This window comes from Protomyctophum parallelum (assembly GCF_964188405.1).
Source record: "Protomyctophum parallelum genome assembly, chromosome: 8".
Taxonomy (NCBI): domain Eukaryota; kingdom Metazoa; phylum Chordata; class Actinopteri; order Myctophiformes; family Myctophidae; genus Protomyctophum; species Protomyctophum parallelum.
Window position 1 is genome coordinate 18,138,648 of NC_139703.1, and position 18,316 is coordinate 18,156,963.

The following is an 18,316-nucleotide window of genomic DNA, read 5'->3' on the forward strand; positions in this document are numbered from 1 at the left end:
GCGCTGGAGGCCTATAAGACAGAGACGTCTGCACATCCTCAGTCAACCCTTGCATCATCGCTATAGTCCCTGTGGGCTCTGTGTGTGTTTGTGTGCGTGCGTGCGTGCATGCACATGTGTGTGAGAAAGACGCACGCACACACACATACACACACACACACACACACATAATCTGTCCTTGTGTTTGTTTTCAAATCGTTGTCACTGGAAGCATATGAGTGAGTGTGCCACCCGATGTAGTATGAATCGACCCATTGAATGCACACAAATTACTAGAAATGTCCCCCATCGTATGGGCTCAGTGCGCGCGTGTGTGTGTGTGTGTGTGTGTGTGTGTGTGTGTGTGCGTGTGTGACTGCACGTGCATGCATGCATGGCTGCTTGCATGCGTGCATGGGGTGGTTAATCGTTTCAAAATTCATACTCTGCAGAAGTACATCAAACGCCTGACTTGTGTGTGTGTGTGTGTGTGTGTGTGTGTGCACGCACGCACGCACGCACGCACGCACAGACGTGCGTGTCAGACTGAGAGCCCAGGCAGCCATCCTGCCATCCGTCTGTGTCTCTGCATGGGTCTTTTCCAGCAGCGGTACCACCTGTTAGTGTTTTATACTGGGCCCCTGGGTGACGCCGGCCCGGGGAGCCGTCCAGATTCGCTCATCATCAGGGCTGCCGAGTCCCATCAGATTGGCTCCCATAGTCTCCTCAAATCTGGCTCCCATTAGCTTCCATCACAGGACCCCATCTGAGCTGGATTATTCCCCCGGCAGTACATAGTACAAGTCGGGCTGAGTCAAGCTGGTGTGCTGAGTTGAAACAGTTTGAGCCGAGCCGAGAGGTTGACTCATCACTCACAGGGTGCTGACATATTATTCAGTGTATTGAACTGTTGGATCACTGTTACATGTTTGAAGTGTGGGTTCTGGTTCTGGTTCTGGTGGAAGGAAAAGGCTTTAAAAAATATATATATTTAAAAGACTTCATGAATTCATGGCTGGGGATTGTCCAAAATGGGGTCAGTCTGTTGCCTAAAACGCTCTGCAATGTGAAGGGAAAAAAGAACAAAACGACAACATATTTTAGGCATTAAGAGAATGTTTGTTTGGCATAGTGACAGTCTTCTTTGGTTGTTTGTGTCATATATATATATCCCATGTTGAGGATTGTGTTATTATTATTATTTTTTTAAATGGGAAGATTTCAACAAACCCAAGATTATAAATCAGCGTTAGCCAATGATCCAACGAGAGGAAACAAATATAATCCATCTCTGCAAAGCCATGAGAAGTACACTCATGTCTTGAATCCTATAAACCACACCAAATGGCATAGCATAAAGACCCATTAATCTCCCCACACACACACACGCACACACAAATGCAGAAAACGAAAACCGTCATCAATCTCCTCAGACACATAGGGGTCTGTCATGTTGCATGTTTTTCACGAGGCCTGCGAGCCATCCGTCCGTCCCCGACTGCACGCCTGTTTCCAATTGCTGCTCCGCTGCCTGCCTGACCTATTACTGTGTGGCAAACCTGAAGCAAGCCTTTCAAAGAAAGACACAGAAGAGTGAAAGAACAGTAAAAAAAACAGGGAGCGGGGGGGGGGGGGGGGGGGGGGGGGAGGAGAAGGGGATTAGCTGTCAGGGAGAATGTGAGGCTAATTGAAGCCAGGTTCGCACAGCTGTTTCTTGTTGCTGCACAGCACTGTGTGCGGAGCGGGTGGTGGGAGGATGGAATCCAGATGTTTGTGGTCCTATGTGTTGAGGAATCGCTCCGCCAATAACAATCCTCAGGAATGCCAGCCACGGTACAGGAGGAGACGAGGACTATTAGACTAGCGCTCCGCCGCTCGCCTTCCTCCATGTCAGGAGGCGAGGACTATTAAGAGCGCTCCGCCGCTCGCCTTCCTCCATGTCAAAACATCGCTTCTCGCACCGGCCCCTCTGGAAGTCAAGAGCCCTTTTCCACCATTGATTGCAGGCTTCAGTCTGCGCCATGCAGGCATCCTGAGAGCTGTTAACACCGCCATCGGCGGCATAAAGCCCTCGTATTCAGGTATCACTTAGCTGGCGTAAACATCGCCCTGACACATTTGCCCACGTCAGCAGCGCCATGCTCGCCGGGCTTTGAGGCCCGCTTTAGCATATCTATTGCACATCTTTTCTTTTCTTTTTTTTAACTTTCAAGCAAAGTGGATTAACGCTTTGTGTGTGTGTGTGTGTGTGTGTGTGTGTGTGTGTGTGTGTGTGTGTGTGTGTGTGTGTGTGGGCGCTCGCCTGTTAAATGTGTTTCATTCGAATCACAGAAAAAAAAGCATGTATCTTTTATTAGGCTGGCGGGGGATGCAGGTCCCGCGATTGTGCTGTTGCACTGGGGCATTTATGCGCTCCTTCCACTTTAAATGGCGGGGGACATTGACTGGGAACAAAACAAAAAGGGGGCCAGTCTCTCCGCTAGTGAATCGAGGGCAGTCGAGAATAAGCTCTCTGAAAGGAGCTCATCACCACATTATGCTTTTTTAAATGTCCCCCCCAGTTCCCAATCCTTATTGCCCCTGACCCCCACCAACACACCCACCCACCCACACATCGTTTCCCTCGAGTTAGCATTGGTTCCACCCATTCTCCACGCCTCGCAGGGATAATCCAGCACTTCGCTCTCACCCACCGCTCCTTTCCTCTCTCTCTCTCTCTCTCTCCATCCCTCTGTCTGTCCCGTTGTCCCCCCTTCTTCTTCTTCTTCTCCTCTCTCTCTCTCTCTCTCTCTCTCTCCCTTCATCTCCCCCTGTGTCGCGTCCATCTGTCTCGGCCCAGCAAAAAGCAAAAAAAAAAGAAAGTCCAGCTGTGGCTGGTCTGTCATCGCGCAGAGGAAAGCTGACATCCATCCCTGTATGAGTTCTCATTGAAAGGCCGTCGAACCTCTCTCTCTCTCTCTCTCTCTCTGTGTGAAGTCTCCACTATATACGAACCTCTCTCTCTCTCTATGTGTGAAGTCTCCACTATATACGTGGGTTTGGAAAAGCTATTACCTCCGTACCGCCCTGTGAGCTTTGTTTTTGTGAAATACACTGCTCACTTTCACTCATGTCTTATCCAAGAAAAAGACAAAAAAAAAAAGATGGACCAAAGTGAAGTTGTCCTCCACCTCTTCAGCTGTGCTTTGGTAGTAATGTGACTTTATTGCAGGGAAGCTTGTCTAGACACGGGGCAAAATCCCTTACGGGTTACATTTTTGACCCTCATCATCTGAAATGGACGCTGTGGTCAGTGCGATGTACACGCTGTCCACAGGCAAAGAGACTACAGCGTATATCTGATCTGTTATAGGGTGAAAAATGGGGGTAATATTTGCCAGTATGGGCTTCACCAGTAATCCCCGGTTCGGGTCTAGTAGCCAAAACGCATAACTAACTGCCGAGTATGAAGCTATAAAAACAACAACATCGTGGCCAAAACTCTGGCCCCCAAAATCTGTGCTTCACAGCATGACAGCCTGATGATGATGATGGAGAGCCTTGGCCTAAAGTCTTCTTTCTCAATAAAGCACACATTCATGCACACGAGGGCTTGCATCCGCAGTCACACACGCGCGCGCACGCACAGTGATGGAGGATCTCATTCCAACATCACTCCAGTGTTCCAGACCGTTCCCACATGTCTCCTTGTGTGAGTTTTATCACCCTCGTCAAGTTCACCTCATCTCTCTCTGGTTCCTCCCCTGATGGGACTGTTGCTGTCAGAGAGCATAGTCCCCCCTGTCCCCCGACTCTCTGGTTCCTCCCCTGATGGGACTGTTGCTGTCAGAGAGAGTAGTGTCCCCCCCCCCCCCCCTTTTTGGGGGTTGAAAATCACTTAGACATGCACACACACACACAAAACACTCAATATGCATTTACACACGTTTACACATTAGACTAATGTGTAACACTCATGTTTTCCTCTGCGCGTGACAATGTAGGATTCATTCAGTAAATGAATGAATCCTACAGTGTCAGTGGCAAAAGTATAGCTCCATTTGAAACCTCAGTATATCCACGCTTTAGCTCCGAGATGAGGTTCCATGGCAGGATATCCCTGCACAAGTCGAAATGGGGTTGAGCCGTCTACAAAGTTCCCATGAACAGTGTTGAAAACCCCTTTCGCAGTTGATAAACTTATACATGGGAACGTACATTTTAAAGTCAAGGGTGAAAGAACAGCTTACAAAGCGTTTGTTTGTCAGCCAGTACCATGTTTTCCCAATTCATCTTTATACGGAAGCATTACTGTGCAACAGGTGTTGACTGGACTACATTTTTATTTAAGGCTGATTTGAGCAGTTGTTTCACCCAGAAAGGTTGTTTCACCAGAAACACAATGTGCTGTGATCTTCCAGATCTCTTTTTTGTGCTGTGATTTTTGTATTTTTTGTTTCCAGTTTTCATAAATGTGTCCATGTAAACACACATAAATGGACATGCAAATGCTCCCACGTATATGTGGGAGCATTTGTTGTGTTTGTGTGTAACACTGTCTCACACACACACACAGACACGCACGCGCATGTACGCACACAACATGGCCTCTGTGAGGTTTCCTGCAAAGTTGTTTATGTGCTCTTGTCCTCGCCTGGTGTCTCTGTTTGCTGTCTCTGCCTGTTTGTCCTCGGCAGGGGACGGGACAGGGGATGTGTCCTCAGCAGTAGACAGGGGACGTGCACAGTGTCATGTCCCCCAGCATGTCATATGAAAGCAGGTAATCATAGCTTCAAATTGACATATTGGTTGTTCAGTTTGACCCACCAGTTTTGGAGATATGGCTTATAGAGTAATGTCTTGCAGAGAAACAGCGAGTTGAGAAAACAGGCTTGAAAGGTTCACTTCTGTTGTCTCTAACATTACACCTAGTTACATGTTTAAGCATTTATTTCATATTTACATGTCGATGCATTAGAAACAGAAAATATTTGGAGGCCAATATTTGGCCAAAAGGCTGAACTTAATTATGCATAATTAATATAATTTTTATTTCTATATAAAAAGCAGTAAATGGCCATTTATGATGATGTACAATGAGAGTGCCCCTCATTTCACATGGGTGTGATTTTTATTTACTTTGTACTTGCATGCTTGAGACGTTTCCTTTCCCAGTTGAAAACTATGTTTTTGTTTAAGTTACAACTTACAACTTTTGTGGGCCGAGTCAGCCAGCGGGCCATACAATGCCCAGGTCTGCCTGTGCTATTAACACATTTTGGATAGAAAAGGTTTTTCTCCTCTGGTGAAAAGCTGGAATTTGAGCATTGGCAGGCTCTTAATCAAATCTGGTCACATTTATGAAGGCGAGACTTACAGTATGCATGCGCACATGTGCATGCACGCACGCACGCACACACACACACACACACACACACACACACACACACAACCATATTATTTAAACACATCCCACACACACATACGTGACACGGTGACAGTGACACCATTATAGTGTAATTTTGTGTGCGATTGTGCCTGTGTGTAGTAAGTGAGCGTGCGTGCGTGCGTGCGTGCCAGTACACTGCAGTGCCACTAGGTTGTACTATAGTAGTCAATAGATTAGCTGGGCTTTTTTCTGAAACTGAACAACGGAGAAAAACAGAACGAGCAAAGCTGTTTGACAACCCGTTCCTTACACGCATGCACGTGTGTGCACACACGCACACACACATGCACGTGCGCATACACAGGAATAGGGATTTTGTGTTGCTTCACTGGCAGGTCCAAACATGCTTCTGGGCCTGGCTAAATATTGTGAAATGCCAACGTGTGTGTGTGTGTGTGTGTGTGTGTGTGTGTGTGTGTGTGAGGCAGCAGAGACAGTCCTTATCTTCCCTCTGCTTTAATTGAGCCGTTCAAAAATCCCCCAGCCCCTTACGTGCACGCACGCACACATGCACGCAAACACACGCACACGCACACACACACACACACACACACACACACACACACACACACACACACACAAAGCCCCGCAGGCTCTATCTGCGCACGTACAGCCAGGTGTTCCGAGCACCTCGGCCAGATGAACCACCTGCAGAACACAGGTGTGGCTGTCGCCAGGCAGGAGAACAACACAGCTGCTGCTAACGCCTGAGGGAGGGGGGAGGGGGGGGAGGGGGGGGGAGACGGAGACGGAGAGAGAAAACTGCTGGTGGGAAGGAGCTGCCCACACACACACACACACACACCAGCCCAAAAGAATGAAGGAAAACGGACAAACAGAAAGATAATAAAGGACACAGCCATACGCCCTCATGAGAAGTGTGTGTGTGTGTGTGTGTGTGTGTGTGTGTGTGTGTGTGTGTGTGTGTGTGTGTGTGTGTGTGTGTGTGTGTGTGTGTGTGTGTGTGTGTGTGTGTGTGTGTGTGTGTGTGTGTGTGTGTGTGTGTGTGTGTGTGTTGCTGATGTCAACAAGTGCCTTTGACTTTCCCTTTCTCAGCCCGGTGCTGGTGGTGGTGAGGTGTGTTGTTCCATCCTGGTGCTGGTGAGGTGTGTTGTTCCATCCTGGATATATTGAATATTCTTTCAGAGCAAATGTTTTGAACAAATCTTTGCTTCTGAGGGGGTCCCTGGAACAACATATTTTCAGTTGGGGGTCGGTGGCCAATTCCATGTAATTTTGGGGGTCCTTGACATGACATATTGAGAACCACTGACATAGAAACATGAGGGTTTTCAGAAAACTGTCGTGATTTAGATGACATTTAAAAAATGGGGGGAAAGAATTGAGTACTTTTTCCACTCACTGAGCAGCTCTTTGACAAGCCTGGAACGGTGTCCGCTCGTTAAGACTCCAACACGGTGCAGACACACACAAAGGCGTTTGTTTGAAAAAAAAGACTCAAAACAAAAAGGGCTCTCATGGCGTCATATCTCTGCCGTTCTTTTCCCTTTGGCAACACCTTTTCTTCCTCTCTCGGGGAGTCTTTCCTCCACTGCTGAGTGCTGACGTTGTTTGTTGCTCTTACTGGATCCCAAGGACTTTTTCTGGGGCTCAATATTATTTTGACTGAGCTGCAGTTAATTATAGTCCGCTAGTTGAGTTAAGAGAGCTTTCACCAAACACATATTTAGAACATATGTGCTGAAGTAAATTGTATTGAAGTGACACTCCACATGTGACGAGTGATAGCACGATTGATAGCTTTAGACCAAAAGGTTCTAGTCTTTACAAATCCATATACTGCACGCATACCTAAAGATTACGTACTCATGAGAGAGTGAATGTCGGATTAGATTATAAGAATTATTGTCTGTGATTTATTGGCTGGCTGTGAACAATACTACTGCATGTTACAATACTCTTACCATTTATTAAAGTGACGAATCAACCCCTCCACGGGCCCCGGCGCTACAACAAATCAAAAGGCCCCGTGCACGCGTGCAAAGATTGGCGTGCGTGGTGTAACACAATCAAGAACGACACTTTTGTTTTGCGTTTGCGCGCCCAGTGAATAATCAGTGCACCGCCAGCACTATCACCACCGCTCCCATAGAGTTATACGACTGCTCCCATAGAGTTATAAGGCTGCTCCCATAGAGTTATAAGGCTGCTCCCATAGAGTTATAAGGCTGACCCCATAGAGTTATAAGGCTGCTCCCATAGAGTTATAAGACTGCTCCCATAGAGTTATAAGGCTGCTCCCATAGAGTTATAAGGCTGCTCCCATAGAGTTATACGACTGCTCCCATAGAGTTATAAGGCTGCTCCCATAGAGTTATAAGACTGCTCCCATAGAGTTATAAGGCTGACCCCATAGAGTTATAAGGCTGACCCCATAGAGTTATAAGGCTGCTCCCATAGAGTTATAAGACTGCTCCCATAGAGTTATAAGGCTGCTCCCATAGAGTTATAAGGCTGCTCCCATAGAGTTATAAGGCTGCTCCCATAGAGTTATGAGGCTGACCCCATAGAGTTATAAGGCTGCTCCCATAGAGTTATAAGACTGCTCCCATAGAGTTATAAGGCCGCTCCCATAGAGTTATAAGGCTGACCCCATAGAGTTATAAGACTGACCCCATAGAGTTATAAGGCTGCTCCCATAGAGTTATAAGGCTGCTCCCATAGAGTTATAAGGCTGCTCCCCATAGAGTTATAAGGCTGCTCCCATAGAGTTATGAGGCTGACCCCATAGAGTTATAAGGCTGCTCCCATAGAGTTATAAGGCCGCTCCCATAGAGTTATGAGGCTGACCCCATAGAGTTATAATGCTGCTCCCATAGAGTTATAAGGCTGCTCCCATAGAGTTATAAGGCTGCTCCCATAGAGTTATAAGGCTGCTCCCATAGAGTTATAAGGCTGCTCCCATAGAGTTATGAGGTTGCTCCCATAGAGTTATAAGGCTGCTCCCATAGAGTTATAAGGCTGCTCCCATAGAGTTATAAGGCTGCTCCCATAGAGTTATAAGGCTGCCCCCATAGAGTTATGAGGCTGCTCCCATAGAGTTATGAGGTTGCTCCCATAGAGTTATAAGGCTGCCCCCATAGAGTTATAAGGCTGCCCCCATAGAGTTATAAGGCTGCTCCCATAGAGTTATGAGGTTGCTCCCATAGAGTTATAAGGCTGCTCCCATAGAGTTATAAGGCTGCCCCCATAGAGTTATAAGGCTGCTCCCATAGAGTTATGAGGTTGCTCCCATAGAGTTATAAGGCTGCCCCCATAGAGTTATGAGGCTGACCCCATAGAGTTATAAGGCTGCTCCCATAGAGTTATGAGGTTGCTCCCATAGAGTTATAAGGCTGCTCCCATAGAGTTATAAGGCTGCCCCCATAGAGTTATAAGGCTGCTCCCATAGAGTTATAAGGCTGCTCCCATAGAGTTATAAGGCTGCCCCCATAGAGTTATAAGGCCGCTCCCATAGAGTTATAAGGCTGCTCCCATAGAGTTATAAGGCTGCTCCCATAGAGTTATAAGGCTGCTCCCATAGAGTTATAAAGCTGCTCCCATAGAGTTAATAGAGTTATAAGGCTGCTCCCATAGAGTTATAAGGCTGCTCCCATAGAGTTATAAGGCTGCCCCCATAGAGTTATGAGGCTGCTCCCCATAGAGTTATAAGGCTGCTCCCATAGAGTTATGAGGTTGCTCCCATAGAGTTATAAGGCTGCCCCCATAGAGTTATAAGGCTGCCCCCATAGAGTTATGAGGCTGACCCCATAGAGTTATAAGGTTGCTCCCATAGAGTTATAAGGCTGCTCCCCATGGAGTTATAAGGCTGCTCCCATAGAGTTATAAGGCTGCTCCCATAGAGTTATAAGGCTGCCCCCATAGAGTTATAAGGCTGCTCCCATAGAGTTATAAGGCTGCTCCCATAGAGTTATAAGGCTGCCCCCATAGAGTTATAAGGCCGCTCCCATAGAGTTATAAGGCTGCTCCCATAGAGTTATAAGGCTGCTCCCATAGAGTTAATAGAGTTATAAGGCTGCCCCCATAGAGTTATAAGGCTGCTCCCATAGAGTTATAAGGCTGCTCCCATAGAGTTATAAGGCTGCTCCCATAGAGTTATAAGGCTGCTCCCATAGAGTTAATAGAGTTATAAGGCTGCTCCCATAGAGTTATAAGGCTCCTCCCACCGAGTGGTTTTAGAAACTGTTGGATGACCAAAAACACTGGTTCCTGGTTCCTGTGTTGCATCACATTGAAATCGGTGACCTATGAATACGGTTTCGACGACGTAATAAGCAACAGCTGTACGTATATTGAAATAGTGTTGTACACACAGGGCCATGCAAGCTGCGGGCCCTGGAGCTTAAGCTCCAGTAAGTTCCATTGTGAATCCGGGGCCTGACCATTTATTGGGCCAAAGTTAACATGACTGTTGTTTAGACGAGGAAGTGTAAACTGATAACACGTAGATGTAATATAACTGTTCCTGACGTATATATATATCGTGCAGAGCTTTGTTGTACCTATGTGTGTGGGCCTGCATGCACACATGCTGCATAATAAAACAAAGCATGCACGACACGTGTGCACACGTAAACACACACACACACACACACACACAGTCGCGCACGCGCACCATCTCTCTCGCATGTCTTTTTTCCCCTCCCCAAACAAGGAGTTGTTTATGAGAGCTATTCATGTTTATGTGCTGACAATTTGGTATGGTTGGCAGCGACGGACGGGCCCCCGAGTTACAGAACTTTTTGCTCTGAATCCTTTCCTCGTATCATTTTCCAATTAGGCAAATTGCTGCAAAACGAAGGATTTTAAAACATGGAGTGAGTGCCCATAGATGGATATGTCTGACCAGAGACAGTGTATCTGGTTCATGGGTTGAAGCGAAGGAGCGGGGGGAGAGAGAGAGAGAGAGGGAGAGAGAGGGAGAGGGTGGTTATTGAATACAGTTTAAGGGGAGTTATTAGAGAAAAAGGGTTTTGGCGTCCTCCTGCGTGCACTTGGCCTGCCTCTGTGGAAACTCTGGGACCGTGTTGCCAAGTGAGCGTGTGACCCGCCGCTCATACATTTTAAGCACACATACCCCCCCACACACACACACACACACACACACTCTCTCTCTCTCAGCCAGTGTTGTTTTTGGCAGAAAGATTAGATTTTTAGTTTAGTCATATTCTTTTTAATAGTTTTCATTTAGTTTTTTGTCATATTTTAGTCACAAGTTTTAGTCGACTAAATATCGTGAGATTTTAGTCGACTGCATCTACAACAGTTGTTTTTATTCGACTAAAATGTGTTTTGGCGGGCCTTGACGCTGTTGAAATGACTGATTTTACACTTGCTGAAAATAGCAGATCTACAAGCTCACAACGCGTCGCGCTGCGCGTTGTGAGCTTGTAGATCTGCTATTTTCAGCATGCAATTTTCAGCATGCAACCAACTGTAGAAATGACTTATACTGGATCTCTTGTCCCTAACATTTTAGTCTAGTTTTTTTTTGTTGACGAAATTGTCACTATATTTAGTCTTAGTTTTAGTCATCATAGCTTAGTTTTCATTTGGTTTACATTTAGTTTTCTCTGTGTCGCTCCACAGTCTCACACACACACACACACACACACAGACACACACGCACACGCACACGCACACACATTCTTATACAAACTCATACTTATACCTGGCTGTCTGTCTGTCTGTTTTGCTCACACACACACGGACACGTGCATACACGTTGCGCTCGAAGAGCAGGCGTGTCTCTCCCGTGGTCTGTGTGTGTGCTCTGTGCTGGAGTGGCCACACATCTACACGTGCACGCACGTGCACGCACACACACACACACACACACTCATGCACACAGTCGCGTCTCTCTCTCTCTCTCCCCTCTGTGCTGCGGAGTGTAATAGGAGATCTGAGGGTTTTCCATGGGTGAGTAGGCGGGTCAGGCCTTACTTAAACTAATGGCTCCCAGCAGTGTAGAATAGCCAGACACAGTGGAGCCGGAGCCTGAGGTTTTGGAATGCCACTGCCAGGGCTCAATGCCTGCCTTTCATCGGCACGGACTGACTGAAGAAAAAGGGAGGGAAACACACACAGCACACAGAGCGAGAGAGAGAGAGAGAGAGGGAGAGACAGACAGAGAGAGGGGGAGAAGGGGGGGGGGGGGAATGGAGAAAAGGAGGGGAGAAGGATAGGGTGCCGTGGAAAAGACGTGGGGCCCATTTGTTATGGGTGATATGAAGATTCCTGAAAAGGAGGGAAGAGAGGTGTGTGTGTGGGGGGGGTGGGGGGAATGGGGGCGTGTTCAGGTTTGGTGGGATGCCAGGAGGGGTAGAGACTGAGGGCCAGTCAATGGGTGTTTTGTGTTGGACCGCAGGGGGGGGGGGGGGGGGGGGGGGAATCAACCCCCCCAACACACACACACACACACACACACACTCCCAGCAGCCCCCCAAGCCCATTTGTATTTAATGCGTCGGAGATGAGCTGCAAATGAGCCTTTCCAAACTGAATCGATACTAGCGAGCTCTGAATTGAGTCGCGGCAGAAATTGAAGTTGGACATAATACGAGGCACCCCCCCCCCCCCCCCCCCCCACCCACGATTCCATTGGTTCCCCCGTTCTTTGACGCTCTGCTGGCATGACATTAAACAAGAACTAAAAGTGCACTGCATTGCTGATTGATTCAACGAAAAGCACAGGTCCGCTATACGAGGATAAAACCAGAAAAAAGCACTAAGACAGGATTTGCAGTATATCAGGGTCCTCCATTGTCAATTCATCAGAAGCTAGGTTTGAAATTTCCCGGCATTGTAGAGAGAAGAGGAAAAAAAGCCTTTTTTCCCTTCTTTTCTTCATATGGTTTGCTGTTACCGTTAACTGGGCCCATGCGGAAGATGGAGAGAGAGAGAGAGAGAGAGAAATCAGCCGTCGCTCCGCTCGAGTCCTCGACCGCTGCCAAGAAGCGTCTTATTTGATCTCCTCGCTGTATATATTTTACTGTAAACGGTCCTCCAGACGTCGTTTTGGAAAACAACACGTCGCGTCCTCCTCCTCCTCCTCCTCCCACCCCCATCAGATAAAATGCACCGTAGCAGATGTAATGGAAAAGATGGCACGGCAAGATCAGACAGGGAAATGTGCGGCTGCATCAGATTAAGCTAACGTCAGTCTGAACTGAGAGGAGGAGAAGGGGGGGGGGGGGGGACAAGGAACGGAACAGGCTCCATGCTGGGAAGATGGATATAGGGGAAGCCCTTATTTTAAGTTATTTATATCTTAAAATATAAATAACCCTAGGGGTCCTTGAGAGAAAGTTCCAGGGGGTCCCCAGCTAAATGATGATTAGGAACCAAAGGTCTGTAACTCAGAGACTGTACAAATAGAAATGCTATTAAATGGGGGTCCGTCCGTAGCCTAATTCAGGTCAAACCTGGGGGTCCTTGAAATGAAAATGGTTGAAAATCACTGCTAGAGCCGTACAAATCTTCTAAGGTGTCCCTGCATGGCATATATTTTCTAATGGGGGTCCACGGGCTAATGAGTGCCATTTTGGGTGATGTTTGGAACCAAAGGGACCCTTATGGGTCTGTAACTCAGAGAGTGTACAAATGGAACGTGCATGCGTGCGTGTGTGGCCCAGGGTCCGATGCCATGAGCTTTATTGGGGGATGTTCGCAGTTCAAGTAGGGTTATTTTGGGGGGGGGGTCGTGTGTTTTCTTATTTGGGGAGAGGGGGTCACTCACTGGCATGTATATTATATATATTATTATTATTATATATATTTTTAAATGTAGGAAAAATAAATGGTTTTTTTACTCGAGTCGTCACCCATAAGATTTTGTCCATGACCCACAAATGGGTCCCGTGTCCCACTGGACTGACACATGTGAGGTTTGAGACCCACTGCATTCAAGGCAACAAGAGGAGGGGGGGGGGGACGACGACCCTGGAGACAAATTGAGTAAAGTTATGTAAAGACAGCATTACGGATAGAGGTCAGGCCGGCCAGGTGCGTGACTGCGATTCCGAGCAGGGAACTCCTGGAGTGCTGAAGGTTGATGGGAGACCAGCCAGACTGAACCAGCTGAAGGTTGATGGGAGACCAGCCAGACTTGTTGTGAGCTGTTCTGGCATGCTCTGAGCGCTCCCCTCCGTGTGACCACGGGCGCGCGCTGTCGTTGTTTTTGACGGCACATTTTGCTTTAAGTTTTAAGTCTCTTGGAATAGTTTGCATTTGGTTTTAGTCACATTTTATGGTCACCTGTTTTAGTGTTAGTCTAGTTTTAGTTGACTAAATGTCAAAAGATTTCAGTCTACTAAATCTACAGGTGATTTGGTCGACTGAAAGTTATTTTGGTGGGCCTTGATGCCATCGTAATGGCTGATTTTACACTTGCTGAAAGTAGCTGATCTGCAAGCTCACAATGTGTCGCGCTGCGCTGCGTTGTGAGCTTGTAGATCTGCTATTTTCAGCATGCAACCAAGTGTAAACTGGCTTATACTGGATCTTGTCCACTAGTCCCTTCTTAACACTTCTAGTTTCTTAACACTTCAAGTCTAGTTTTTATTTGTTGACAAAATTGACAATTATATTTAGTCTGAGTTTTAGTCACCATAGCTTAGTTTTCATTTAGTTTCAATTTAGTTTTCCCCTGTGAAAAAAGGTAGTCGACGATCATTTTTTGTCATAGTTTTAGTCGCCGGAATCAACACTGAAGACAAGGACAGGGTCGATCGCCAACAAAACACACAGGAAAGGCGCACACACACACACACATACACACACACACACACACACACGCACGCGCAGGCAGGCACATGCAAACATGGCCACATGCAAGAGCCTACTTAACGCAGAGCAGCACAGTGACTGTCTGTATGTTGACTAAACTCCCTCGGTCGTCATTCGATACCTACATGTACAACATGGCAGTAGCAGTTCTTCTCAACTCAATGGAGCTTTATTGGCACATTATGTTGACTGTGAGTGCCAAAGCGAGTGTGACATTAAAACGTTCACAGTTAAATGTACTCCAGTTCCACCATGCATTATTACAGCCTATACTGGAGTATTGGGAAATGACCAAAGAGAGATGTTTCATTTGTGCAGTGGTGGAAAAAGTACTACTACTAAGTAAAAGTACAGAATTGAAAATGTACTTGAGTAAAAGTACAAAAGTATCGGCATCAAAATGTATTTAAGTACTAAAAGTAAAAGTACTCATATTGCAGAATGTCCCATTTCACAAGTTCAAAATGTGTACAAAATATATTGAAAATAGCCGATCTACAAGCTTGTATATCTGCTATTTTCAAATGGCCAAAATGTATAGGGTTGAAGTGGTTACTGTATGTTTTCTGTATGTTTTTTCAAAATTAAAATCTCCAAAGTAACTAGTAACTAAAGTTTTCAAAGAATTGTAGTGAAGTAAAAGTACAAATTTTAGCTCTGAGATGCAGTGGAGCAGAAGTACAAGTACTGGAAATTGGAAATACTCAAGTAAAGTACAAATACCTAAGCACAGTACTTAAGTAAAAGTACTTAGTTACTTTCCACCACTGCATTTGTGTCTCACAGTGTCTGTCTCTGTCTCATTCTCTCTGCACACACATCTCTAACTGCCATATGCAAATCTATGTAATTTAATTCCTCTGTGGAATAATGAAGTTCAGTTGAGGACACCTTTCACAATAAAGGTTATGCGCATGCATAATGTGAGTGGCAAATCAAGTGGCAAAGGGAGTGACAAAGTGAGTTTAACGTCATGTATCGTCGTTTAATGCAAGCCGATATAGGACTTCTCTGTTTGGGATGTATGTATGGAATGTCAAGGCCAGAAATAAAAGTAGGGGTTTTTTTGCCACTCTAGTAGGAGTTCTTATAACTTCCAGGTACGATGATGATGCACACCCTCTATAGAATTCACTGTTATGGCTAAATGTATCAGTATTTGTTGTGTCGAAAATCTGTTATTTTTGGGGGTGACATTATTATTATTTTTATTTCGGGGGGGTTAGCAGTTCTCGAGTTACGTACACGAGACTTGGTACATCTATAGATAGAGAGTGGTGCCCGTTGGGCACTGGCCTACTTGGAACGATGCAAGCTGGAAATGCATGCCCCACCCAGATATTATGTCTGTGTCCCTTATATGCCCATATATGGAGTTCTTTGTCAGGCATGCCCAAATATGGAGTCTATGTAGACGTCAGAATGATGTCAGAACAGGCTCCATATTTGGACCCTGGGCAGGCGCCCCGGTCCAGACCCTGGGCAGGCGCCCCGGTCCAGACCCTGGGCAGGCGCCCCGGTCCAGACCCTGGGCAGGGGCCCCGGTCCAGACCCTGGGCAGGGGCCTTTTTGGGGGCGGTTCTGGACAAACCGTGGGTCCGACCGACTCGACACCGGCCACTGCACTCCGTGTCCCTGTGGTGGTGTGAAACGCTAATGGCTGCTAATCTGTTTGCAGCAGCCCACTAAAAACACAACACGCGTCCCGTGTTGGATGTGTCACCTCACAGAAATGACTGACCGGGGGGGGGGGGGGGGGGGCTCCTGTTGCCTCTCCCACCTGCCCTTTTAACAGCCAGCAACAGCGTTGTTAAACCACCCATGAGGTAATTAGCCTTTTTGTAAATGAGTTGGCCCTCATTTGCCTCGGTAGAGGCCGTTCTCTTGTTCCCCTCCACATGCAGATCCACTGGATAGCATTCATTCATGCAGCCACACACACACACACACACACACACACACACACACACACACACACACACACACACACACACACACACACACACAGGCGGCATGCATGGACACCCATTCTCATGATAATTTCACCTTTGAGCACACTCACACAAACGACACTGACACGCACTGTCAACCACCTCTGTAACACACATAGGCTGTGTGTGTGTGTGTGTGTGTGTGTGTGTGTGTGTGTGTGTGTGTGTGTGTGTTCATGTTCATTAAAAAAACAAGTGGATACTTAATTAAAGGAAAAGACCTGGGCATGCCCCCGCGAGGTTCAATCAGGCGCACGCACACACACGCCGCACACACGCCATTGTACACGTGACAGATTCGCCTGGATTCTTGCAAGTGTGTTTAGCGAAGTTTCCGCAATATTTTTGTAAATAATGAGGATACAGAGCGAGGTCAAGGCAGTGACGTATGGTACTATGCCCCAAAAACGAATTTCACCCACTTTTGTTTTACTTTGACTGTGATCAAAAATGTTTATTTATACGTTTGAAAACTTTAAATGGGACATTCTGCATAATGAGTATTTTTACTTTAAGTACCCGGTACATTTTGATGCCAATGCTTGTGTACTTTTACTCAAGTAGGCTACATTTTGAATTCCGGACTTTTACCTGTAATAGAGTTATACATATATTTTATATCGCAGTATTTATGTGTCTACTTAGTAAGTTAGTTGCTGCGAGAGTGAGGTCTATAGCCAACACCAACTCGCTGCCCTCCATAGTTTCCTATCCAACACAGTGCCGTCTCTACAGGGGGGCATTACGGGGCATTGGGTTTTGTCCCTCCAGTCCAGATTGGCCAGTAGTACGGCTACCCTATCAATATTTTGTATGTTTTACAAATGTTGAATCTATAAGTTCTTCTTGATTATTGTAAATATATACATGTTCAAATTAATTGAATAGTTAATAGAAATTCAAGGTAATATAATGCATGCAGAAGACATTATAATGCTCAACATATTTGTATTTCTTTGTTTGTTGTTGGTGCTGCTGCATAATTGTAGGCTACTTGTAGCCTTTTTCAAGCATCACTTTGTTAATAGGCGACTATTTGTTATACATAGGGGGGGTTTGAAAAATGATGTGCCCCCTTTGGGGAAAAGTATGTCCCCCTGCTGATTAGTGCCTGGAGACGGCACTGATCCAACATCAGGTTCTTGAGCTCTGCAGTGTTGTCAGCCAAGCTGTACTGCAGCACGTCTACATATAGGTGGTATACGCTTCTTTCCCCTCCTGGCTTTGCCCTGGGTCTGCTCCCATAGGGTCAGTGTTCTGGATGCCTGACGCAGTGCCCTGCCAGCCTCATCCTTCTCTCTCTCTCTCTGACTGTGTGACCCGTGGTATAGGTCCCCATAGAGTATTTATATGTTTAGAGTACGTTAGAGTACTTTTTCCCCCACACCACGACCACATGTACATGTACATACCGTATGTACAGTACATGCAAAAACAATAAATACATGCAACTTAATGTAGAGAAGCGTGGTAATGATTTAGTGAGCCCCCCCCCCAACACCACCCTTCCCTTCCCCCCAGACACTATGTCTCCACATCCCCGGTCTCCCCCCTCCTCCCCCTCCTCCTCCTCCTCCTCCTATTCATCTCCTCATCGAAGAAGAAGAAGAAAAAAAAAGGCGCAAAAAAAAATAGAAAGATGTTTATTTATTCTAAAAGTGGATGTTAGATGAGGGAGTCGTGTGAACAGAACCAGATGCTATATTATCCCTTCCTCATCATCCACCTCTCTCTCTCTCTCTCTCTCTCTCTCTCTCTCTCTCTCTCTCTCTCTCATGCACACACTTGACATGTATATAGTGTACACTGTACACACACACACACACACACCCACGAGCGCCCGCTCGCGCACACACACACACACACACACACACACACACAATGGCTAACAGCTGTGCGCCGGAGAATGGACACCAGAAAATGATTCCTCTCGTCGAGCATATACATGCAACATGTTGACTTTCCATTATTAAGAACCCCCCCCTGTTCCCAGTATGGGACCAATTACAGGCAGACAGACAGGGCCCTGAGCTGGATCCATGCACGCACACACACACACACACACACACACACACACACACACACACACACACACACACACACACACACA

General features: G+C 46.5%; 1 protein-coding gene across 1 annotated transcript in view; it reads left to right on the forward strand.

The window, feature by feature from the left end:
* Positions 1-6,046: 6,046 nt before the first annotated feature.
* The window catches only part of cbfa2t2 (CBFA2/RUNX1 partner transcriptional co-repressor 2), a gene marked incomplete at its 5' end in the record, with an annotated part of 41,315 nt that continues 29,045 nt past the window's right edge, over positions 6,047-18,316 (forward strand). The window contains one exon of the mRNA XM_083771062.1: positions 6,047-6,068. Coding sequence (XP_083627188.1) covers positions 6,047-6,068 — 22 coding nt within the window. The remainder of the gene's footprint in view (positions 6,069-18,316) is intronic.